Source organism: Mirounga leonina, unplaced genomic scaffold, assembly GCF_011800145.1.
Source record: "Mirounga leonina isolate KUSES-001 unplaced genomic scaffold, KU_Mleo_1.0 Mir_94, whole genome shotgun sequence".
Lineage (NCBI taxonomy): Eukaryota > Metazoa > Chordata > Mammalia > Carnivora > Phocidae > Mirounga > Mirounga leonina.
The window spans coordinates 38235410-38261865 of record NW_023270855.1 but is presented as its reverse complement, the minus strand read 5'-3'; the positions used below and the strand labels follow the sequence as shown (position 1 = coordinate 38261865).

At 46.9% G+C, this 26456-nt stretch overlaps 2 protein-coding genes across 5 annotated transcripts in view; both read right to left on the bottom strand.

Annotated features, from left to right (window-relative positions):
* LOC118006010 (store-operated calcium entry regulator STIMATE) overlaps nucleotides 1–15750 on the bottom strand; it is a 48242-nt gene extending 32492 nt beyond the window's left edge. Inside the window, exon 1 of the mRNA XM_034998537.1 lies at nucleotides 15551–15750. Within this exon, the coding sequence (XP_034854428.1) occupies nucleotides 15551–15710 (160 nt within the window). The 5' untranslated portion in view covers nucleotides 15711–15750. The remainder of the gene's footprint in view (nucleotides 1–15550) is intronic.
* A 3562-nt stretch (nucleotides 15751–19312) lies between these two features.
* The window catches only part of SFMBT1 (Scm like with four mbt domains 1), a 130247-nt gene continuing 123103 nt past the window's right edge, over nucleotides 19313–26456 (bottom strand). For all 4 annotated transcript variants that reach the window (XM_034998072.1, XM_034998069.1, XM_034998073.1 and 1 more), the window contains 4 exons: nucleotides 25852–26030; nucleotides 25422–25667; nucleotides 24185–24313; nucleotides 19313–23315 (listed from right to left, as the gene is read on the bottom strand). In XM_034998072.1, coding sequence (XP_034853963.1) covers nucleotides 23175–23315; nucleotides 24185–24313; nucleotides 25422–25667; nucleotides 25852–26030 — 695 coding nt within the window. In that variant the 3' untranslated portion in view covers nucleotides 19313–23174. The remainder of the gene's footprint in view (nucleotides 23316–24184; nucleotides 24314–25421; nucleotides 25668–25851; nucleotides 26031–26456) is intronic.

Below are 26456 nucleotides of genomic sequence, written 5' to 3'. Positions count from 1 at the left end.
TCAACAAGATCTCACTTGTCTGCCTCTCACAATCAACCCTCTTTGGCCACTCAGCATATAAACCTGGAATCATGAGTTATTGGTTCAAGTGATCTGTCTTCCTAAATAGATCATAGACTCTTGGAGAGCAGCGATCAAGTCTCAACTTTTCTCATACTCCCTTCACTATATTAGTTATGTACCACTATGTAACAGATTGCTCCCCAACTCAGTGGCTGAACATGTATTATCAGCTTAGCTGGGTAGTTCTGGCTCATGGTCTCTTGTAAGGCTGCAAACTTACAAACCATGGGAAGTCTTGACTGGGGCTGGAAGAGCCACTTCTGAGAAGCTTCACGCACTCTATGGCTATTGGCTGGACTCCTCAGCTCATCACTGTGAACGTGGGTCTTTCCAAAGGACCGCCTCAGTATCCTCAAGACATGGCAGCTGGCTTTTCCCAGAGCAAGTGATCCCAGAGGGATCCAAGTTGCAGTTCTTAGATAACTTAATCTCCAAAGTGACACACCATCACACTTCCGCCATATTCTGTGGTCACACAAACCCTGACGCAACGTGCGAGAGGACTACACAGGGTGTGCCTATCAGGAGTGGGGATCACTGGGGTGTGTCCTGGAGGTTGGCTGTCCTGTGCCCTTTTACATTCACAGGAAATTTTTACTGAAGGTGGAACAGATGACCCTTTCCGGGGCGGGGGGCGTGGAACTGAAGCTGTTCCTTTGCTTTTCAATTCCGTCTTAGCCAACACTTGGCTCATGCTCTCCGCTGACCTGGCTGGCTGCCACCCTCCAAGGCAGGGAAAGTGAACAGGGCACTAGAAGCCATCACCAGTGTTTCTGTCCAACCCTACAGGAGCTTCCCCTGTTTTACTTCAACAACCAAAAAATGTCAGCTAAATTCAGCTTCTCAAACAAGAGGGCATCCTATCAGTGCGGTGAAGTCTGCTGACAAGGGCAGCATGGACCCAAATGATGCCATCCATGGAGGGGTATCAAGAAGGGCCGAGGGCTGACGCTGGCAGCCTGCTTTGGCAGGGCAGGGCAGGGCAGATGATTCAACAACAGAAAGGAGGCACTGGGATCACACGATTCCCCACGCACGGCCTCTCAGAGCCCAAAGCCACGCTGCTGCACTGCTGCTCATTAGTGGTGAAAGTATTTTTAAAGTTAGGAAAGCAACTCCATTTCTCCCCAATTTATGCAATTCCTACCACCAGCCATAATCCCTGAGATTAGAACTACAGTAGACAGAATTTGTAAAAAGGGCCCAGGAGCTGAGTTGGTAAGGCAGTACGTAAGGACTGGAGCCACCTGCTTTGGGTAAAGAGGGATCAAAATGCTTTCGTCCATTTTTTTTTTTTTCCTGCCTTCATTTATAAAAGCTCTTTCTCCCTGGATACAGAATCCTGGGTTAACAGGTTTCACTTTGCACTTTAAAGATGTTGTTCCATTGTCTTCTGGCTTGAATAATCTGACGAAAAGTCTCTATCGGTTCTTATGATTATTTCTTTGTATGTAGTGTCTTTTTCCCTCTAGATACTTCCACAATTTTCTTTTTATTGTTTTTCGGCAATTTGATTATGCTGTGGCTTAGTGTCATTTATTCTGTGTTCATGTGCTTGGGGATTATGAGGCTTCTTGGATCTGTGTGTTTATAGTTTTCATCAGCTTTGGAAAATGTTCAGCTATTAGTCTTCAAATATTTTTTTCTGCCCTTTCTCCTGCCTCTTCCAGAAATCCAATTACACCTTGGACTTCTGATACTTTCCCATGGGTCACTGGGGCTGTTTGCTATTTGTCTTTCTTCTGTGTTTCATTCTTAGTTCGTTTATATTGACTCACTTTTCTCCTGATTACAGATCATAATTTTCTACCTCTTCACCTGTAATTTTTTATTAGAGGCCATACATTATGACTGCTACACTGCGAAACATTTGGCTTTTGTTGTCTTCCTTTAAAGAGTACTGAAGTTTGCTGGCGTGAGCAGTTAAGTCTGTGAAAACAGTTTGATTGTTCTGAGGCTTCCCCCCCCCTCTTTTAAATCAATTCTGAGGTATAATTTACATACCAAAATGCACCCATGTTAAACATAGTTCAAGAGTTTCGAGAAATGTGTACGCTGATGTGACCCTCCCTACCACCAATATACTAATTTCCATCACCCCCAAAACTATCTCCTGTTCCTTTGCAGTTGGCCTCACACCTACCACACCAAGGCAACCTGCTTTCTTCACTATAGATTCCCTGTTTTCAGAATTTCATATAACTGGAGTCGCATGGTAAGAATATACTCTCTCAAGCTGGATTCTTTTGCTCAGCATGTTCATCCATGTTGTGGCACGTATCACTAGTTCATTCCTTTTTGTGGCCGACATGTATTCCCTCATACAGAGATACCACAATTTGTTTATCCATTCATGTGTTGATGAACATTTGGATTGTTTCCAGTTTGGGTCAATTATGAATAAAGTTGCTATGAATATTTATGTACAAGTTCTTTTATAGCCCTGTTTTCTCTTAAGTAAATGTCTAGGGGTGACACTGCTGGGTTGGATGGTAGGTCTAATTTTCTTTCTTTTCTTTCTTTTTTTTTTTTTTTTTTAAGATTTCATTTTTAAGGGCGCCTGGGTGACTCAGTCGGCTGAGCGTCTGCCTTCGGCTCAGGTCATGATCCCAGGGTCCTGGGATCGAGCCCCTCAGCAGGCTCCCTGCTCAGTGGGGAGCCTGCTTCTCCCTCTGCCTCTGCTCCTCCCCACCCTCCTGCTCCCGTGCTCTCTCTCTCAAATAAGTAAATAAATCTTTTTAAAAATTTTTCATTTTTAAGTAATCTCTATACCCAACATGGGGCTCAAACTTACAACCCTGAGATCAAGTGATCAAGTGTCGCCTGCTCCACCGACTGAGCCCGCCAGGTGCCCCAGGTGTAATTTTCTTTATGAGAAACTTCCAGTTTTGTGAAATGGTTGTATCATTTTATATTTCTGCTGTCAATATGTAAGAGTTCCAAAGTTCGTATCTCTTCAACTTTTGGTACTGTCAGTCTTTTTAATTGCAGCCATCCTGTGGGTACACAGTGGTATCACTGTTTAACGTGCATGTCCCTGATCACTAATGATCAGCGTCTCATGTGTTTACTGGCCATCTGTAGATCTTCTTTAGAGAAATATCTATTCTGATCCTTTGCCTATTATTAAATTACACTGACTTTTGACTGAGTTGTTAGAAGTCTTTACCTATACTGGATACAAGTCCTTTGTCAGATATTTCTTTCCCAGTCCGTGGCTTACCTTTTCGTTTCCCTTACAGTATGTTTTGAAGGTCAGAAATGCTTAATTTAGATGGAAGTCCAACTTTTTTTTTTCTCAAGATTTTATTTTATTTATTTATTTCAGGGGGGGGGGGGGGGGGAGCATGAACAGGGGGAGTGGCAGAGGGAGAAGCAGGCTCCCCGCCCGATGCGGGACTCGATCCCAGGCTCCTAGGATCATGACCTGAGCTAAAGGCAGATGCTAAACCGATTGAGCCACCCAGGCACCCCTCTTTTCTTTTCTTTCTTTCTTTTTTTTGGTAACAGTTTAAATTTTTTGTGTCCTAAGAAATCTCTGCCTATCCCAAGGTCACAAAGATTTTCTCCTTTGTCTCCTAGAAGTGCTACAATTTTCACTTCTACATCCAGATCTGTGCTGTAGTTCTGCTCAGTTTTATGGTATCAGGTTTGTTTTCAAGCTCTGTGCCCTCTCCGCCAGGGTAGGCAGTGAAGTCTGAGAGCAGCTTTCTCAGATAAGAAGGATCTTCAGAGGTGTCTACCAAATGCCCCTGGCGTTCAACAAGGTCTCACATCCAACTGGACAGATCGTCTCTCCCAGCCCTAGAAGCAGTTCAGCTTCCAGCTTCCCAGCAGCTGTTCTTGGCTTTGCCCCGTTTCCCCCCATGCACGCACAGACTCATGTGCAGAAAGAGACTTGAGGAGACCCCTGAGCAAATGTCTAGAGCTTTTCCTCCACGGAGCTCCTTTTTCTCCATATTGTCCCTGGAAATTCCAACTGCTTTGGCTTCCTCAGCTCTGTCTCCTCAACCTGGCAAGGCTGTGGGGCTCTGCTTGGGTTCCTCCTCACTGCTCTGAGAACTGGAAATTGCCTCCGGCAGAAAGTTGCAGAGGAGACCATAGGGCTTACCTTATTCTTTCCCATCCCTCAGGGACCATTATCCTGAGCCGCCTGTTGCCCAATGTCTGCAAACAGTTGTTTCGTATGTTTTCTGGTTGCTTATAGAAGAAGGGCAAGTTCTATACTGCTAACTCCTTCATTGGCAAAAGTCTCTTCGTCCACTTTTGTACAGGCTCAAATGTTACATTTATCCACACGGGACAGAGTCCTCTGACTTCAACAAGCCCTGGATTCCAATCTCAGAAGGAAAGCCTTTGGCTTTTTCCTGGTGCATCTACCTGGCTACACAAATTGTTGCAATGATGCTCTCAGTGAAAAACCAAGCAGGTAGGAGACAATGCAACCAGATGGCGTTAAGCAGTCCATGTACAGAGGCGACAGGAAGCCCATTGAGGTTAGAGAAGCAGTGTCCCTATGTCATGAACTATACGTGAACCCTGCACACGGCAGGCAGGCGGAGCAGTGGGAAGCCCAGGTACTGGAGTGAGACCCCCCGGGTTGAATCCCAGTATTCCACTTAGAGGCTGCCACAACCTGAGACGGTTCACTCAACCTCTCCGTGCTTCAGTTTCCGCAGGTATACAGTATGATAACAGGAGTACCTGCTTCAGGTGGCTAAGGTGAGAAATAAATGAGTTAACATATGTAAGGCGCTTACAGGGCTTGACACATAATAAGCACTACGCAGTGTGACTCAGTATTGTCGCCAGATCAAACACGGGCCAAAGCACCTTTAGCCAAAATGCCTCAGAGCCGGTGGCTCTGACCTCCCAACCCAGGGGAGGCTTTATAAGACGACTGAAAACAGATCCTATGCTTACACAGTCTCAACATACCCCCCCACAAGTTACTCACTACAAAGGGGGACATGCTGACTTCACAGTGGAGAGACCTGCAGGAGCTGCCTTCCTGCAGTCGTCAAGAGAACTTGGCCGGTACTGGGGGAAACCCGCATCAGGTGCCAGAGGGTCCGGCGCACTGAGGAGGTCACAACATCACTTACGCAGCATCCCTGCCAAAAACACGTAACCTGAGTGTAGTTATGAAGAACCATCAGACGAACCCCGGCTGGGACATTCTACAAAACCACTGGCCTGTACTCTTCAAAAGTGTCGAGGCCAAGAAAGACAAAGAAAGGCTGAGGAACTATTTATTCCAAGACCAGCTTCCAGGTGGGGAACACCCAGCACTGTGCCAGCACCAGCCTGGCCAGTAAGCCAGACCTGGCCCAGGGAGTGGCAGGGGTCATACCTGGACAATACGGACCGTCTGTCCTGCAGCTTACCAGTATGGGCTAAGGTCACTAGGGGAGGCTTCTTGGAAGCCAGGGAGGATGTGGCTAGGTGGGAAGGAAGGAGAAAAGCATTCAGGGGAAAGAGAGATGTGGGTAAGGGGAAGAGGCAGGAACGGGTTTGGCAGGTGCGGGGGCTGGGAGAAGAGCGGCCTGGGGCACGCTGCCACATCCAGTGTCCCATAACATGGCAGTTCTCGGCCCAGGCTACAAGGCAGACCATGGGGGCTACGCTGTCTGCAGCACAGAAAGAGTTCAGAAAGGGAGGGCAGGTCCAGGAGCCTGGCCGTCCTGCAAGACGCCAGGACACCACCTTAGTTCAAGGCAAAGAAGGACAGGGCTGCCGGCAGCTGTGGTACTGTGGGGACAGAGGAGCTCCTTGGCATGGTTCCACGGCTGACCAGGTAGGAACACCTTCAGACTGCAACCCGCCCGTCACAACCTCTCCTCAGCCTTGTGCCTCACATTACCGCAGACCAAAATTCAGCTGGAGCCATGTCCACACTGGCCCAACCTGAAAGCCTCCATTTTTGGGGGGGGAACGAGATCACTAGAACTGTCAGCTCCCACCCGACTGGGTGGGAGATCGTCCCATCCACAGCAGTGGCCCTTGAACGACAGTGGTCCATAGCAAGACCACAGTGTGTTTGTTGGCTGTTTCCCTGAAGACTTTTTTACCTATCTGGGGTATTAGTAAGTTATTTACTTTAACTCGTTGAAAACGACAAATCCATATATAATCTGCTCAGTGATCTGAGGGGCAATCTAACATTCTTCTTAACTCTCCTTTCATAAGGCAATTTTTTTTTGCCAGCAATTGATCAGATTTCTGACAGAGAAATCTGGGGATAGAATTACAAACCAGGGTTCTTTTTTTTTTTTAAGATTTTATTTATTTATTTGACAGAGACAGACACAGAGAGAGAAGGAACACAAGCAGGGTGGGACAGGGAGAAGCAGGCTTCCCGCTGAGTGGGGAGCCCGATGTGGGGCTCCATCCCAGGACCCTGGGATCATGACCTGAGCTGAAGGCAGACGCTTAACAACTGAGCCACCTAGGTGCCCCGCAAACCAGGGTTCTTGACAGAGAAAACACATTCATGCAGGCCTCCTCCACTGTGTCTGCAGGACCCCAGCACCCGCCCCTCGTCATTAGCCTCTCTTTCCCAGACTTCTGGACCCCAGCTCCCTGCAGGGCTCAGACTGAGGGTGGGAGCAGGGGTGGAAATCTTCAATTCTTTAATCTTCAAGTCTGCTGCGTTGGACCGACCAGCAAATATTTTGGGCACAAACTCACCACCCAAATAGAAAACCTGCTCTCGCGTTCTGACGCCGCCTCGGCCCAGATGCTCACACAGCCCTCGGGTCTGGGCAAGAGAGGCGGTGTGCCCCACTCCTGCAGGATGGCGTCTCCGGCTTGTCCTGTCACTGGGGTGATGCCAGTGCTCACCTCTCTACATCACTGTCCATGTTATTAAGTGAAAATGTCTTCTAAGAAAACGGAAAAGCCCATAAGGAACACTGATGAGCTTAAGAGGTTAGAGGAGGGGCGCCTGGGGGCTCAGTCAGTTAAGCGTCTACCTTCCGCTCAGGTCATGATCTCAGGGTCCTGGCATCGAGCCCTGTGTCGAGCTCCCTGCTCAGCCTGCTTCTCCCTCTCCCCCTGCTCCCTTCTCTCTCTGCTCTTGCTCTCTCTCAATAAATAAAATCTTTAAAAAATTTTTTTAAATTAAAAAAATAAGAGGCTAGAGGAGCCCAGGGACTAGAACAAAAGCTGGGGGGATAGGGAAGAAAAGCATTCTGAGAAAGGTGAACATATAAAACAATATAAGGTTGGTTCTGCTTATGTCCCGAGCTACTGTGCATACAACTGTGTCCATGAAAGAGAAAACTAAAGACAAAGTGTGAAAGCTCTTGACACCGACCACTGATTGGGGATAGGAAAAGCCACAGACACTCAACACCAAGTCTTTCAAAGAAATTTTAGAGCTGACAAAAAACACAACAGTTGAGTGCCCCAGCCAGCAGAGTGACCCTACCTCCCCTACCCCTGTGTGCCACCCCAGGGCCCCCACATGAAAGCACGCCCCAGGTAAGGCCCAGCCTCACGCACAGCAGCTCGAGAGGGGCCTGACGGCGGCACAACATGCCCTCTAGGATGAGGAGGACACTCTAAATCAAAGGAAACGTGGGAGGACCTGTCATTTGCTAAGATGGATCGGAGTAACTCAAGTTAGAAGTCTTTTCATCATAGTCACAAAGGTGATTTCAGTGGTTGACAATCCTGCTGGGGTAGGTACAGGATTTCTAGAATGTGCTCACACCTGGCCTTCTCATATGAGATGTTCTTTAGCGGAGCCCCAGCCCACCAAAGCCTGGGACCGTGCTCGCAGACCAGGCCTCGGCCGGCCCGGCAGCTATCCAGAATCGAGACTGGAAGCGCTGGTGTGCAATGGGAAGGGCTGCCAGTGAAAGCTAGTCCACAAGAGCAAGCGGCTTCCTTTACTAGCTAGTAGCCATGTCTCTGGAGCTGGACAGCCGGTTCCTCGGGGGGACCCCATGAGATCTAAAAGGGCCGTGATAAAGCGGCTTCAAAGGAAATGTCCGCAGAGAAACAGTCCGAATGGAGCACAAAGTAAAGGCAGAACCTGACTTGTCGCCCAATAATTTAACTCACCCTCCCTTTTAAGTGCAAGCTATAGGAAAAGAGGCCCGCAACTGAACGGGAAGGCTGTCTAGAAGCCTCCTTTCTTGGGAGCCTCTGTCCCGTGCTCTCAGACCCCAGGACGATGGCCCTGCTCACAACCTCCTCTGGACCTTGGCTCTTACCATTCCCCATGTCCCCTTCCCATCGCCCCTTTCCCTGGTGCTGTGCTTGAGGAGGGATTCCCCATGGATGCTTCCCCGGCCACAGGCAGAACCCCTCCTCCTTCCCCTCCACGACCCGGGCCACAGCCTGCTCCATCCAAGAGCCCCTGGGGGACGGGGTGCGGGTCTCGGCAGTCCCCTGTCGAGGCAGCACCCAGGCCCTTAACAAGCCCCGCAGGGCACTGTTCTCATCCTTCAGGGGCCACAAACTGACCGAATCTGTTCTCCAGGGCTCCCCTGAGAGTTCACTTAGTGACCCCCAAACTGAATAAATGCAGTTCTCAACAGGGACAACTCTGCGCTCCACCCATCCCGCCCCCCTAGGTCACACAGGGCAGCGTGTGGAGACATTTTGATCTGTCTCAGCCTGAGGGAGGGAGGTACATCTGGAACCCAGTGGGGAGAGGCCAGGGACCCTGCTAAACACCCGACAGTGCACAGGACAGCCCCCGCAGCAAAGACTTATCTGGCCCCAAATGCCAACAGTGCCAAGTTGAAAAAGCCTGGGTGAGATGGAAAACTTCCCAGTGGTGGAGCAGTCGAGAGGCTCACAGACCACTTCTATGCATCAGTGAGGAAAAAGGGAACTTGAGGGTTCTCCCCAACTCAAGGTTATAAACTACACTCTTTGCAGCACCAGGGAAACAAACTGCGAAAACCAGCAGGTAACCTGAAACCAACGAGAGCCGTGGAGGGCCCTCCTCACCAGCTACTGAACCGACTCAGCTATACTCAGCTATACTCCCTCCCCAGTGCTCCAGGAGGCTCAGCCCCTGGGGAAGGACGGTCATCCTCAGGCAGCCAGGGAGAAGCTGCACAAAGGCCTGGGCTGGGACAGCAAACCCCGGATGGAACTCATACATGCACAAAATGACTGCCAAGTCATTTCAAATGTCTACTTTCATGTTATCAAGAGCCATAAAACAGTCTGAAGTTCCAGGTGACACTTTGGACATTAAAAAGTATTATTAAGAAAGAAAATCAGAGTGGTTTAAACAGGAAAAAATGAGGTGACATAGCGAGGGGTTAGGGTCCTCAGAGTACACCTGTGTGGAAAGGGGCTCAAGGAAGGCAGGCAGGGGTTGGGGAAGTGGTTAAGAGAGTCTGGAGTCTGCTGGGCCTGGCTTACATTTCAGCTCTACACCTACTAACCAGGATGGTGTTCGCTGTCCTTGTTCCTTCCGGGGTGCCTGGGAAGTACATCAAGGGCCAGGCCTAGGAGCCAGCACGATGGGGACTCAGTACAGAGCAAGCTTCAGGAAAGACAGCGGCTCTAGGGGCCAGTGCCACCACCTGCCGTCACAGGACCTGGGGCAGGGCCTCGGATGCAGGTTAATCACCTGTACCCAGGCTGCCCTCTCAAGGCCCATGAGACACTTTGTAGGTGAAAACACAGGTCAGGGTTAGGTGAAGAAAGGAGAGCATTTACCTCTACTAAAGCCATCTGCTTTGGCTACATGCTAATTTGGAATTCACCAGCAAGGAGCTGGTTGTGTTCAAGTTTTCTACTATTATGCAGTCTATGAAGAGGGTGAAAGGTAAAGATGTCGTGAAACAAGATAGCAAGGGAAATGTTTAACCTAATTCAGAAAACAAGTTACTCAAGCACTTGTGAATCGCTCTTCAATGGGACTCTCAAATGCAAATACTGTAACAACAATGAGGATGACTTCACACCCCCCACGCCCCCTGCAGAGGGCCTAACATGTGCCTGATACTGAACCAGGTTCCTTATGTTCTTCCTAATCCCCATAGGCCCAGAAAAATTATTATTTCCATCTTACTGGGGAGCAAACGGAACTGTCGGGAAATATAGGTAGGCTGCTCAAGAGCACAGTGAGGCAGAAGCAGAAATGGAAGCCAGGTCAGATTGGTTCCAGAGCCAGGGATCCTGCTATTTTTAACCACCTGTAAAATTCTTTCAAAGAGACTTCATCTTCATGCAAATATTATACTAATTGCAAAGGATTTTAAACAGATCATTAAAGCAGTGGAGGCTGGATAGGCCCCTACAGGGCAACACTTGACAGAGGTATTTAAAAGGCTAAAAAATGCATTTCATTAAGTTACTCTACAACCCAGACTGTCCTCTAATTCAGACAACTCCCTCTTGCCCTGATTTTACTCCAAATTAATTAAGTTTTACTATAAATAGAGATCACCATTATGAATACATGCTACCAGATAAATTAGTGTTTAGAAACCCTGAGAACTCTCTTAAAAATAAAGATTTCTAACCGGCTGCCACACTAATGTTGGCCATCCTCTTTTCCCCTGTGGGCACAATACCAGCCTGGGACCGAAAAAGGGATCTTCCTCAGCCATGGCTGGCACTCCGGAGGGAGCAAAGGAAACCGACATTTATTGAGTGTTGCGTGCCGGGCCCTGAGACGGGGCTTCTCTCCTGAGCTCCAGCTCAGCCACCACTGTGCAGCCACCACTGTGTCCCGTTGTGACCACTGAGGGAAAAGTTACTGGGGAACAGGATATTCCCCCGATCTCAAAGGATCACCACCACCGAGATAATTTATTCATTGCAAAGGGGAAAAGGTACCTTTACAAGGGAGAGATCCAGAGGCCTCACCCCTCCACCAAGTAGTCGACCTTATTATTACTGATAGCAGGGCTGCCCGAGGCCACGAGCTTCCTGGTACCTGGGAGGATGAAGCACACAGCACTGCCTACGGAGTATTCTTGCTGTAAAAAAGGTTACCTGAGTCTAAAACCTCCTCCAGATCAAACTCAGGGAACACAGGGGCCTGTGAAACAGCTCACACACCACCGCAAGGAAACGCCCCAGACAACTCCAGAACACGGGATGCGGTCCGTGACAATTGGCCAGCACTCTTCAAAACAGCAATGTCATTAAAAAAAAAAAAAAAAAAAAAAAGTGTGTGCAAGTGAATGTAGGGGGAGATTGTTCTACAGTAAAAGTGACTTCAAAACACAACTAGTGCAACGTGTGGCCCTTTACTGACTCCCAGTTTATTTAAAGACCCCAGCTCTGAGAGACTTGGGACATGTGGGCAGTGTGGGTACGGACGGGCTGTCAGGTCACACAGTGGAGGTGTACATTTTCTCAGGCATGATCATGAGACTGTGATTATGAGGAAGGCTGTCCTCCTTCTCAGGAGATGCGACAGGAAGTTTTGAGGGGTGAAGTGTGATCCTGGCTGCAACGTATCTTCAAATGGCTTGGCCAAAAAAAAAAAAAAAAGAAAAAAGAAAAGAAACAGAAAAGGTATAAAGAGAGAAAGCAAATATGGCAAAATACGAACAACTTCTGAATCTAGGTGGAGGGCTGATACTGTATTATCACTGGATTACTTCTCATCTTTCCTGGATGTTTGACATTTTGTAAGGTAAAGACTGGGCTACAGTGAGGAGAGGGGACCCCAGGAAGGGTGGTCCCGCAGGTGTGTGCGTACACAACACATAGGGAGGCCGGTTCACCATGTGAGAAAACCAGCGACTCCTGTATGAGATTGAGATTTCAAAGCTGGGCAGACCGGTGTGTGATGTTCCTCTGGGTCTCAGGAAAACTCTCATTTTTCAACGCCAGCAATGTTTTTGTAAAACATCGACCTGAGAGTCAACACTCCCAAATGCCAACACACACGCTGGCTGACCCCAACCTCTGGCTGACAGCTGGGCCACAGCCGTGCAGTGGAACAGTGTGCCGGGCTCCAGGCTGGCTCAGCTCTGTTCTGCTGTGACTCTGGTCTGAGCAACTTCATCAAGTCACAGACTAGAGATAAAGCCACCAGAACAAGAACGGTTTAGCAGGCAGGTCGACAAGCCCCCTTGCTGCATTTCTTTCTACTCAGACACCAATGCTTCTCAGTGACATCCCAGAGAACCCAGACTGGAAAGTCCCTTTATAAGCTTGCCTCTGAGTGTGTTCAGCTCTCCTCTCATACAGAGGGTAGCTTAGGTGGAGCCTCTGGAAAGCTCACCACTTACAGAGGTGTGAGACATGCTAACATGTCTTAGCTGACACTGAGACATGCCTGTGGGTGCTGGCTGGTAAGAGTCTGTGTGTTTATGCAGCTTGAAGAAAGGTGACATACATTCACCTGGCATTCTTAACTCTCGACCGTCTGGGCTGAGACCATCTGAAAACCCCCATACAGAGCCAAGCACCAGGATGAGAAATTCTTGCGAGAATCAAAATCCTCCTACACACACACACACACACACACACAAACACACACACACATCTATATGTGAAGTCTTCCTCCAGGACAAAATCCTCTAGGTAAAAAACACAACCACCTGTAAATGAAAAAAGTGATTTTTCTGGGTAGAAAAAGAAACATAAAGACAGCAGTCTGAAGATTCACTGAATTCAGGGATGCGAAGTGATGAAAAATGCCTCAGACAGTCTAGCAGAGAAGGGGGTGCAGCCAATGAACAGAGCTGGTCTGACAGGAAAATGGAACAGTAGCTGCCCGCAGAACTGGGGAGCTGTTGGAGAAGAGAGCCAATGAGCCCCTGGTCCAGGGGGACAAAAGCACCCGGGAGGGAACAGACTGTGACCCCAAAGAGGTTAACTTAAATTGCTCAGGAGAGACGACTGCTATTTAAAATATGCTCGACAAAGAAAAGTGGAACTGATGAAGGATGGAGTGGCCTCATCTTAACACACCGAGACCTCCCTCAAGGCGGCAAGGTGGACACCCGTCACGGGAGCCTGCCCTCTTGCCAGCAGCTCTGCCTGACTGGGAAACCGACGCTATGTCTGGGAAGACAAAGCCTGGGCAAACCAAACTGCTCACAGATGCCCTTCCTTGAGAGCACCTCCACCCACTTCCCTCGTGACCAGCAAAGTCACTGCAAAACGTGATGCAGCCCCTGAAAGATTCCCTCCTCATCCCAGCAGTGCCAAAGGGGAAAGCCCCACAGTTCTCAGAACAGAACCGACAAGTTGAAGAGATAAGCAAGGGCAGAGAGTTCTCAGCCTTCCACCCCTTCTCCCCGTCACTCCTCCTTATCACTGTCCCAGGAACCAATGCCCATCTCCACACACAACCTCCATGTCTAGACTTACAGTGAGCAAAAGGCCGCTCTGTAGTCTGGTCTTTGCAAACAGAAAGCACCCACCGCAGTGGGGTTTGCACATGTGCTCACACTGAAGATTAAGCAAAGTGAGCATGTCCCTGAAGACTCCAGGGCCAGCGCTGTCACTCTGAACACAGGCAACCTGGCACATTTCTCAGCAGCGAGCAACTCTGCCCTGTCATAATCACATTTCCCACGGGCGCCTGGGTGGTTCAGTCGTTAAGCATCTGCCTTCCGCTCAGGTCATGATCCCAGGGTCCTGGGATCGAGCCCCGAATCAGGCTCCCTGCTCCTCTGGAAGCCTGCTTCTCCCTCTCCCACTCCCCCTGCTTGTGTTCCCTTTCTGTCAAAAAAATAAATAAAAATCTTAAAAAAAAAAAAAATCATCACATTTCCCACCCTGAACCATGGGTATCAAGCCCTCAGGAATAAATTGGGCCATCAGCAGCAATCAAATCCAAGGAAATAGCCAGGGCGAGGCTAGGAAATCATAAGTTAGGGAACAAAATGTAATCCCTGTAGTCCTTCAGAGAGAAAGGAAGACCAGCTGGAGGAGACAGAAGTGGGAGGGGAGAGGAGACCCACACACAGTGTCTTGAAAACACACACATACAGTTCATGCACCCAAGTCAGCAGCTGATTTGGGCTAAGGAGTCACAAATTATTACCGTGGGAACAAGTGGGTATTTGTTCAGCTGGGAAAATAGCAAGGCAAGTAGGGACTGAAAAAGAAAGAAAAAGTGGCAAACATACACGGTCAGGTACTTGGGGTAAGATTTATCCAGGCCAGGCAACCAGAAGAAGTGTCATCCAAAACAGCCTGAATGAAGCCTGGGAGAATTCACTCAAATAAGCCCCCGTGTTATGACAAGCAAAGCTGTAACTCCAGCAACTGCACCCTAGATGACAAATGCACACAGCTGCAGGATCCGTCCCCAGTACGAAGGAGCATACTTTCCGCAGAAACTTACCACTCTGCCCATGTGAGCACGGTAGGGAAGTTTTGAGAACCTGTCATTCTGGAATTAAGACCTCTGTAGAGATCTTTATAACCCTTCCTTCCTCCAGAATGCAATCACAGGGGCACTCCTAGGCCCACAGCCAACTGAAGCCTCCTGTTACTGTAATCGAGGGAAGGATGTGCACCAACAAAACAACACAACTCCAAATGCACAGCACACTTGACAAACAGGGTGGAACTTCTAGTTTTCCAGAGGCGCCATCTGGGGCTTTCTTCTCCATCAGGAACCTCTCAAGAAAGGGCCCCCAGGGACTTAGCACAAGGATTCTGCGACCTCCCTAGACCCTCTGAGCCGCCTCCTCCACTATGCCACTAGGTTGCCTGAGTCTCATGGATATAAAGGAAACTTTAAATACAAGTAATAGAGTGGGTTGGGCAGGGGGAACAGCCAGGGGAGGCTTGAGATGCAACTTAATTAGGAAAGGTTGGGACAGAGATCGAACAGGTGGACCTGTTCAGGAAGGAAGGAGGGGAATGAGAAGTGGGGAAGAAAGCAGTCTGAGTGGGTCCTGCTCCAACCAAAACAGAAAATAAAGCTGGGGGAAGGGGGCGGGGGGAGGCGAGGCAGGAGGAAGTGGTACTGGGAACGCAATGCATGGCCTTACAATCCAGGTATTGCAAAGTAGCGGGATTTAAAAGCCAACGAGAGACAGCAAATCTTTGCGGAGTGAAGGAGCAGGGAAAAGCCCAGCATCAGACTGGGGATTTAGGGATGCGGGTTCAAAGTGCGAAGGGGAGGCGAGGAAGAGATTCTATGAGGGGGCACAAAGGATTATTCCAGCTGGGGGTTCACGGCCCCAGGCTGGAAAGTGGAGTAGCCTTCATTCGCGATGACAAGGTAGCAGGGGGGCGAGTTTTAGGCAGTTATCTCGGGAGAGAGGCGTGTGCGGGCTGTAGCAGAGGAGAAGGGGTGACCCCTGGCTAAAAGCTGTCGCGATAAGGCCAGAGACTCGGGACCCTGGGTCGGGGGAGGGAGCTCCCGCTAGTCTGGGGATGCCCAGCCTGCGCTCGCGGGCAGAAGGCAACCCCGCCAAAGGGCCCGGGGCCCCAGGCCTTAACTCTTCGGGCAGGAGGGTCCCCGAGGCGGGGCTGGGCCTGCGGTGGTCCCACAGGGCCTCAGGAGGGGCGGGGGTCCGGGACTCACGCATCAACGTGCTGAAGGCCACGACGCCGAGCAGCCCCTGCAGGAAGATGCCGAAACTGTGCATAAGCGCGCCGCTCTCGCAGCGGCCCGCCCCGGACGCGACGGTGGAGGGCGGCCCGCCCGGGAGCCCGCGGCTCGCGTTCCCGGCGGGGCCCTGCATGGCGGGCCTGGCGGAGGGGCGCCAGGCGCCGCGGCCAGCCCGCCCGCCCGGCCTCGCTGCCTGCGGCGGCCCGCGCCGCCGAGCTCCGGGCCGGGAGTCCAAGCCAGGAGCCGGTACCTCCGCCCCGCGGCCCACTCGCCGCCGCGCGTAACCCGACGTCTGAGACCGCAGCGCCTGATTGGCTCGGCCGGGCGTGGGGGCGGGCCTCGGCCGCTCCAGCTCTTCCCACCCCCCCATGGGCGGGACTCCGGCCGGGCGTGGGGGCGGGGTCGTGCGTCCAGGCCACAGGTAGAGCGGAACAGGTGAGCGCGGCTGTACGGGTGGGAGTGAGCCCAAGGACCCCGGGCTCCAGGTCGGGAAGGCAGGAGCCGGGACCATCTACGACTAAATTTTCTTCCTTTCCAAGATGAAGCGCTCATACCCTGCAGAATTTATTAAAAATACTCCTGGATTCCACCCTCAGGTTTTGATTCAGTAGTTCCGAGACAGGGCGAAATAGTGTGCATTTCCAGCTAGCAGCCTAGATTATTCCGAAGGAGGCCGTGAGGAAAACAATCCAAGGCTCTGCACACAGGCATATTCCTTCCAATCCAGACGTTTGGCGTCCTTCTGCTTTCCTTGTTAGTACGAATATTGTGACCAAAAGCTTATCCTCGATTCGTCAATCAGGCCCGAGTCGACCTTTTTTCTTCCCTAAATATTATGTAAATGGTCATTTTAATCCAATCGCTGTCCTTTAGAAATATACGAGGTTTATACCGAAAACATGGGAACATGTCCCCATCTTGTTCGTCTTGAACATGCTTCATAAAGCCAAATTGTTGGTAACTGCCAGAATCTCTAAGGTCCCCCTCCACACATGCAGGTTTACTCCCACCTTAATCCTCTGACTCCTTGGAACCAGCTCCCTACCTCTACCAGGGCCTCTAGTCCCTATTTTCCCATCTACCTTCCCAGCGCCCTCTGGCTTTTCCCCAGACACTTCTTGTTGGTGCTCTCCAGTCCCTAGCCTTCTTGCTGCATCCACTTAATGACCATGTACACATGGTATTACTCCAGTAGACACTGGGCTACATTTGTGGAACAAGAAAAACTGTATTAGGGAAATTTTCCCTAAAAGATAGCCACCTTGGTGCTCACTTCGGCAGCACATATACTAAAAGATAGCCACCTCAGAATTCCAATGGGCTAAATGCTTACAAAAGCTTTCTTGGTTGACAGGAATATTAACCTGATTATGCAGAGAACAAAAATGCTATTGGCTCCTTAGAGCCTTCTCTTACAATGCACTTCACACCTCCTGTGTCTTAAATGGCATTCTAGCTGCATGTACCACTGTTCCCTTTTCCCTGCTGAATGGTAACTATTCGTGCTTGAGGCCCGCCTGACCTCCCTCTCCCCAGCAGGCTTCCACATGACCTTGTGTATACTGCTCCACTAGAACTTTTCTGACTGCTCCGTTAGGTGGCTGTGCACGTCTCTCTCTTCACAGCTGAGTGTGAGCCTTCTCAGGGTGGGAACTGGTTTTTATTCATCCTTGAATCCAACATAGTGCCTGGCACAGAGAACATGGCAACACTTTTTTAAATTAAACTGAATTTTAATTTATAAAATTTAAAACTCTCCACAAGTATTAACCATGGGAAAATACAGAAAATCAGGTTAAGAAAATAAATAGGTCAGGGAAAATTGTGTTACTGTCTTTAAATCTAAGAAGGTCTCTTATGGGGATGCTCAACAGTTATAGTCCGTGTTCGGAGGGAAACAAATGAGAGGATGTGTACTTAAAGCAGAAGAGATTGTGGGCTGGGCATAAGGAGACTGTTAATTGCTTGAAGATATAGGCAGCTTAAGGAAAGTTGCACATAGAGCTGAAGAATGAAGTTTTTGACAAAGCACTGCTCTGCACATCCAGATGTGGAGGGATCCTTAAGGCCCGTTGCTGCTGTACCAAAGCAAATGTAGACAAATGAGAAGCATTCTTCTGAGATCATGGGCAGATTCCCCAACGCCAGGAGCAAGGTCGCTGTGGGGAAATTCTGCTCTTCCTACCTTTCCTGAACTGCAATTTTAAAGTACCCAAATCCAGAGGGTAAAGATCGGACGACAGGAGAGGGGGGAAAATTCTGGAAAGGTACATTTTATTGAAGTAGGAAGGAACTTTCTCCTCCTTTCAGAGATGATTCTGAGGCCCCACTGGAAAGAGTTTTGAAGGATTTACTCAGGCCAAGATGTCTTCTTTGCTGTCAAATGAAGTTAAACATAGCTTAAGACCTGTTTTAATTCTCTTACAACCACTTAAAACTGTCATAATATACCACAAGTTCTTATACACTCTTATTTACAAAAAAACCCCACGCAAAATATTCATCCAAAATAGTTATTTTTTAATCCCTTGAAGTTATACCCATCAAACTTGATGGTAGTTATTTTAATAGGTATTCTTGTGCATATTTTTCCTTAATTATACTTTATCCTCAATGCATAACTTTTAAAATTGAGAAAAACAGCAAGCAGGAAGGATACAATGCAATATGCATTTCATTTTGTTCCAAACAAGCAGCTTAAAAAAAAAAAAAAAGGATAGCATAAACAAAGTGCATCGGTTCCAACAATTCAGTATCAGAAAGAGGCCCAAGGACAGTGCTGGAACCAGCCAGAAGTCCCACCCTAGCAGGCCTCTGATTGTCTTTAGAGAATATTCAACCAAAAAAAGGATGAAAGGAAGAGGAAAAGAAATGAGCACTTTAAAATCTCAAAAGAAGCATTCCAACTACACTTCCCTAGAGCCTTCTTGCAAAAGGATATAAGGAACTGTCCGTTTTAACTTTGTCTAACCTTTGTACAGGCCCTTCAGGCATCTGCTTTGTGACTTGATTTACCCCCAAAGCCTACCCTCATCCTTCCAGCACTATTTGCCCACCTCCATTCTGCCAAGTCAGGCATGCAGTTAGGTTAACTAAACCACGTAGAAACCCCTCAGGACTGAGTTTCCACACATCCTGAGTACAGGCACCCCCATTAGCAATGGTGGCATCATCTCACTAGGCAGTATCATCCTTTGTCCCCAAAAAAAGATCAGGGTCCACACTTGACTGCTGGTGTTGAGGGCTTGTCCACCAAGGCTGTAGGTTGTTTCTCTTTTAAAACAGTCCTTTGTGATAGGCCATAGCACCAGGACAAACCCAAATGGTGTGGTAAGTCAGAAAAGACATAAGGGGAGGGAGTTTTAGGCCTGTTTCTCCATTCCCCCTCTCCTGGTTTTGCTGGTTCTTGTGAAAAATCTAAGAGTTCTGAAACACCAGAAGCAAGAAAACCTCCAATGCATTTACTGCCCACCACCTTCTATACCTTCACCCTGGCAGGCTGCCCTCAGAAACAAGGCTACCCTGTGGTCTGGGGCAAGTATGAGGAAACCCCAAGTGAGAAGGTTTAGAACCAGAACCATGGATTGGGCTCTGAGTTTAGAACTCTTCTGCAAAAACTCCCAAGTCCATAGGTGGCTTGCTTGGACAGATTCAAATTTCCAAAGTATGTACATTCTCACACAAGGGGTGAGAATCATCAAAATTCACTAACAGAACATTGTAAAGTGAATCAAGTCATGGAAGAGTTACAACTGCAAGAAAGGGACTGACTTCTTTTTGGCTTCGCAGGGGACTTTGTTCTACAGAGTTTCTGAGATAGCATCATGACCGTGACACATGATTATTTTCAGTGGACCCAGGACCAAAGACATTCACATTTTAAAAGGGGGTCCCTGGTTCGCACCGAGATTTATACTTCACTTGTTAGTGATGTCTTCTCCTTCATCTTCCTAAGGCCAAATGATAACACAGAACACTTCTGAACTCTCACACACACATTCCATCCCTAGTATACGGGATCAGTGCCCAAACCCAGTACGTGTTTCCACTGTCAAGACTAAGCTCCTAACATCTCTCTCAGAGCTTCTGTGGACATCAATCAAATCAGTGAACGGGGTCTTCAATATAAGTCTTTGGTGAAGGTGTCAAGTAAATATAAGTGTGTGTGAGTTTTCCCAAAGGTCCCATCTAGATAATTCTTACCTACTGTTAACGATTTCCTAATGTTCTGTGTGTCCCCCAGAAATACTTTTTGGCTTGCCAGAGGGGAATGGTTCTGAGTCCTGCCATAGCTGAGGCCTCCTAAAGCTTTTAATCTGTATTCAGATACCACATTAGTGACGGAATTAATAAAAGAGAGTGAGTAAAATATATTCAAGTCCTCAGGAAGCTTTGGTCCAAGGCCTTCTCTCTCACAGTGAGAATAATTTTACTTCCAGGAGAAGAGGCATATAAAAGCCAAGCTCTGAGCTGGTTTTCCATGTCTGCCTCTATCATAATTCAATAAATATTTACCAAGAAGCCCATCTCTTCCGGAGGTTGCTAAGTATCCTTCCCTGACCTCATGCATCTACAACATACATGCTGGGAGTCACCTACTTCGCCAAAGAAAGGCAGATATAGGTAAAGCCCCAGTAATGCATCCCCTGCGTTAGATACCTCAACTCTCCAACTGAGAAGGATGAGGGCAGTTTACAAACGAAAATAGCATAGTTTCCAGAAGCCCACAAAATACAGTCAAAATGTCACAGCAAATCTTCATGTACAATAAAAGGTTTCCCTAACATACTAACATAGGCTAAGAGTGGTCGGTCAACTTCAAGGTCCAGGAGGCTTATATAGTCCATTCACCTGTTTCCAAGTTTGTCAATTCAGGATCAAAAAATGGATCATGGAAAACTTCCTGACCCCGGCTGTGGGGCCGGCTGAAGGTGAAATTCAGACAAATGCAGCCCCTCACAATGTATCTCTCTTAAGAGGGTATCAACCTTTAAAAAACAAAGTTCATGTATCCATGTGTAATATATAAACATTTACCCCAACATGGTGAGTTATTATCAGGTTTAAAATCTGTTTCAGAATCAGAGGAATTAGACTGTCACTGTTGTCCAGCCAAGCCCCAGCAGCTTTATGAGGGAAATAGAGTCTAAATTGTATACTTAAAAAAAAAAAGCCCTATGCCAAATTCCCAAACAATTACCTTCTCTTATCTAATACCTGGGAGTGGGGGGTGGGGGTATATAATTATTTAATGCAGTTGCCTGAGAAACTGTATCTCACCATGAGAATGCAAGAACTATTAAGGGAAACCCAACTTAGAGTTGGCTTCTCTCTAAGAGAAAGCTGAGCTTGAATAATCACGGTACACAGAGGAGCCAGCCGAGCCCTGACTATATCCAGATCCAAGACTACTCAGGGCCGTGAGTTTCACCTTTCCAGGGGCTCTGCCCCCTTTACCTATGTATGGTTTTGGAGAAGGCGAAAGAGAGACAACTTAACGTATTCACTGTTGCACTTGGTCAATTCTCTTTCATAGGAAGTAAATCTCATTTCCCTAAATAAAAGAAACATTGATCTTCTTCAAGGAACTCCCTTTGCCTCAGTGCCTTAACTGCTGAGGTCTCAGGAACTTTAATTGTGTAAGTTACGCACCCCCTGCCCCAAGACCATGTACTTAACACTAATTGTTCCCAAGCATCTTATATATGCTTCTCTTCCATAGGCATAGAATGACATTTTTAAAAACTGGATCTCTGAGTAAGTTGAAACATATTAACTTTTACTTAAATGAAGCTTCTTTCCAGGTCTATCTGGTGGTTACCTAAGCAAAGAATTGATGCTTTAATATATGGTTTGGTTGGAGGGCTTGAATTAAGGTGGTTCATAAATAATCCAGTGAAGAAAGGGTGCAGACTACAGAATGTCTGCCAAGGTCCATAAACTGTTGGGAGCAGGAGAGGGTTCTGAAGAAAAGGGAAAAATCAATAGTTTAAATTTGTAATATTATATTTGTATAGATGTTTAGAATTCACCAAGTTTGTAGTTTTAAAACATTTTAAAATCCTGAAGATGAGTGATTAAGTTATAAATTTGGAGGTGACTAGGATAATTAAAAAAAAAAAAAACAACCCCAAAACACTCAGCAATGCAAACCATTTAAAGGAAGCAATCTATGTGTGCACCTTTCCTCATTCCTCCCGGCTGGAACAGCACAGCAAATGCTATTATTCTATAGTTGCTAGCAGTGCAATCCTAAATGAAAATTTCCCTGTAGTTTCATGTCAGCTTGAACTGGGCCAAAAGAAACACCTAAAAGAAAACCAAGTTGTTGAGCCATTGAGTGGGAATTCTCAGCCTGTAGATTACATTCAATTTAAAGGTTTCACTAAGAGGACATGTAAATGTGACTAGCAAAGAGGTTTCCAGAATCCTTAACCACCTCTCAATCTTTATGCGGCCACTGAGGACATGAGGACACACTGTTACAGAAACTCCATGCTCTGCATCACCCCCCCAAATGTTTTCTCTGTTGTGCTTCTACACTCTCTGCCTGGAGACACCGAGAAAGAAAGGGAAATGGGTTTTCCTGTGGGTCCAAGGAATACCTACTGATTTTCACCCAAAGTGAGGACTCTCGAAATGAAACAGACAGCTATAGAGGAAAGTAAACATAAAATAAGAGCCACTGAAGTCCCTCTGAGGACTGATGGGGAGAGATCAACTCAACAGAAATACCCACAATCTTTGAGAGACCACCTAACAGGGAGCCCACACTGGGTCCAGGCAGGAAACCATGTAGCAGGGTTCTCAGATCAGGCCAGGAACTGGTATAAGTGCTCACATGGTATTTTTAAGAGAGCAAACAGTGTTTTGTTTTGTTTTTTCTCCAGCTTCTATCATAGTTTTAGTGTTCATGTAGCTTAAAAACGGCATCATACAAAAAAACCTTACACATGGCTGTAAGCTCAATCATCAACAGAGGTAGTAAACAAAGGAACTCCTAAGAATAGATTTTAAAATGGATCAAAGTGTGACTGTACATTCAAAACCCTAGAGCCACGTCATCATCCCCGAAATGAACTGTTTTAATTTAAAAAAGCTTAAAAACACAATGACAATGAAGCACTGATGTGCCTTAGGCACAGTCCCAAATCAGTGCTGACTTAAAGCTATGTCCTCTCTTTCCAAGAAAGAGAAAGCAGAGAACAGAGTTCAATCTACAGTGGGGAAGAACAGAACAAAAAGAAAACAACCATAAGGGTGCTTTCCAGCAGCCTACATTACTCTTCGTTTTCAGGCCACACCACTGGAAATGCTGCTGCTTCTTACGTGAGTCTTTTCTTCACAACTCTTCTTTTTTTTTAAAACTGCAATCTGCTGACCAAGAGATGTCCACATTTCCACTGGCAGGAGAGCCACTTCTGTGCAGTTTTTGCTTCCTCAGTGTGGGTCCTCCTTCCCTGAAAGTGCAAAGAGAGCAAGCCGACCCCGGCAGGGCCCGGAGCCCCAGGGCTGACTCAGCTCCGTGCGCGTAGAGCAGTGAGAAAGATTTGCTGCATTTGTGCTTCGAAGACACAGCGCACTTCGGTTGTCCTTCTCAGTTGGCAAACTGCTCATAGAAAGCAAACTTGATCCTTTCTATGTGGTGGCAGAGTTTGATGGCAGGGCCCAATTTTAAGTCCATGCACTCCTGAACAGTGGGAAGGGTAAGGAGCAACAGGGCCTGCCCGTCAATTTCCTGTTAAAGCATAAAATACGCATTATCTCTGATGTGCACATGGACGGCAGTTCAATCAAGACAGCCCCCGTTCCCTTTGGCTGGGGTCAAAATCAGAGTCCCTGCACTTTCCTTACTTTCCCCCTTAACATAAGCATCACACAGTTTCTTCCAAGTACCCCTGGCAGTCCTCCATGCTAATGAATCTTCAGAATTAAGGATAAACTCTTACCAAGGATAAGAATCCATTCTACAGTTTCTGCTCTGCAGAAATTCAATAAACAAACTAGCTTTGTAAGTGGCTACTAAATGTACCAAAGGAAACATCTTTTTAGAGGATGCTTTCTAAATCTGAAAGAAAATATTAACTATAAACTTCAACGTTTTCCTACTCTGTAACATTCATAAAAGCCTGATGAGCTCGTCAAAGATGTTCAGTTTAGAATCTCCCCAATTATCAAAAAAAAATTAGTTTATTTGTTTAAGGTCACAGACTATTTGTTTCAGAAAACTTGCCTTAAAACTGATCGCCACTTTAGAGCCTAACATATTATAGATGTTAATTATTCTTAAAAACAAGCAAATAATTACTTTGGAAAAGAAGAGCACAATTAAGAACTGCATGCTTGATTTTAAGCCATTTAAATATTTGAGGGATAGAAACAAAGTCTTGAGAAAAATGGCAACACAATGATCATTCGCTTCAAATGTGGGGAAGTCGGAATCATGACCTCTTACAATCCTCTTTCTACGACTCCTAAAAGGGGAACTACATTTCTTTTCTTTTGGATAGATATAGTTTTCCTCAGACTTGTAAATAAATCGCTATTACACCCATAGTCCTTTGCTAAAGAGACAAATTACTAAAACTCACAGGTCTCTACAATTACCTGGTCTAGAAATATCCTCGCTAACGGAGCACAGTCGGTGGATCTGATGAACCGGACAACGTCCGCCACACTCCACTTGAGGGGGTTACTGTCCAGATGGAGCCTCTCAGCGACTTCAATCCTGATTTCCTTCATTGCCCGCAACAAAGCAAACCAAATGGTGTCAGAGCTATTTTATTCTAAAAAAGTCTCTCTATATAAATTCATAACCCTTTGAGGCAGGATTTAAAGGGGTTTTAGGGCATGATTTCTCCCAGCAAAGATGGCCAAGGTCCACATACACTAGGTACTCAGGAAATGGTTGTCTTTTATAATAAGAATTATCAATGGGGAAGAATTTATCTCAAAGTTCCAGCACAAATAATTTGGACAATTTAACAGAGAAAAATGGTTTTTAAAGTTTCCTATTTGTTCCCTGGTCTATTTCAACTTGCTGTCTGGTAGGGTATGCAGTGAATGGGATGCTACTTCGGAAGAAAAGAAGGCTTACCTAAATCATCAAGAAATCATTTACTGCTTCAGTTCAGGCGATATATTTAAAACACAACCCAGTTTTAAAACAGTGACTTAATTGCCACTCTTGTAGTGTGTACGTTATGTAATACACATATATGTATATATTAAATATACCAAACAAAATAGCTTCACCAGAATCAAAAGGATAACTTATTTCTACAGAACCATCTATCAAAAATATCAAAAAAGCAGTTTTCCCTAAACTGACAGGTTTCAGCTAAAAAAAAAAAAAAAGTTCCAAAAAATAAAAATAAAATAAATTTAAAAAAGTTTCATTTCTAGTTTAACTCAAAGTAAGCAGCTACTCAGAGAGACCTTCTTTCTGATAGGTAGTTGATCTCCAAATAATCCTTGCAATGCAAGTAAATCACTGAATTTGGAATTCTTTTAAGAGAGACCTGGGAAATTCAACTGAAGCCTGTACTGAAATAAATGGAATGCTCACATCACTAACAATCAGATTTTAGAGGGGCACCTGGGTGGCTCAGTCGTTAAGCGTCTGCCTTTGGCTCAGGTCATGATCCCAGAGTCCTGGTACTGAGTCCCACATCAGGCTCCCTGCTCGGCGGGGAGCCTGCTTCTCCCTCTCCCACTCCCCCTGCTTGTGTTCCCTCTCTCGCTGTCTCTCTCTGTCAAATAAATAAAATCTTTAAAAAAATCAGATTTTAGAGGGAAATTCTAGAGAGAGAAATAAAAGGCACTGTATTTTAAAAATGGGTACCTTTGGTGAAGGAGGTTTATTCTCATCATCAGAAAATGAAAAAGTGCGAAGCTCTCTTTTTCTCCGTTGTCTGTCTGGAGGCAGCGATGTAGAGATCTCACTTTGGGTGGGAGAGGAAGAGCACGACTTTTTCTCTGACATTTCTGACTCTTCCTGTAGCTCGTCCTGTTGCTCAGATGTACTGCCCTCACTCAGGGAATCGTCATCCCCTTCATCTGGGTCATCCTCATCTTCACCCCCACTTCCCTAGAGGAAACGGAGAGAAAAGTCTCATTGAAATTCACGACAAATCAGCTCCTGGGCCACAAACCACCTTCTGCTGGGCCAGGATCTGACTTAGAAAGGCCCGCAGGTCGCCCTTCTGTGTCTGTGCTGGACGGCAGGGATCTCCTGGCTTCCAGACAGGACAGGTACATCACAGACCTCGTACCTGGGGCGAGCCTGCTGGAGTGTTATCAACAGATGCCGAGGAGCGTTTCTTCTTATGGACAAAGACATTTTTCCGCCTCTTCCTCCTCTTACTGGCTTTTTTCAGGGCACATGCTAAGTTGCTATGCCCACCAGGTGGCCTCCCAATTCTTTTATTTTTCTTCTTTCCATAATAGTGTGCTAAATGTGAAGGACAAAGAAAAATGAAGTAGCTTCACGATTTTTGTACACCTCACACCACAAGAGATTCTACTATCACAGCAGAAAACAGGTATACTGTATTTGATTAACGTTTAAATTCTGTATCAGGGAATACTCTTAACTGTCCAGATCTTAAATGTACAGTATAATTAGTACTGACAAATGCATAAGCCTGAATAACCTTCCCTCTATCAAGATATAGAACATCTTCATCAACCTAGAAAGTTCCCAGGGTCCCTTCCCAGTCAGTCCCCCTCACCAGAAGCAACCATATTCCAATTTCCATCGGTATAGATTAGTTTTGCCTCATCTATGGAACAAGATGCTTCTTGGACAAGGTTTCTTTCACTCAGCATGTTTTTGAGTTTCACCTATGTTGCTGTGTGTATGAATACCTCATTCCCT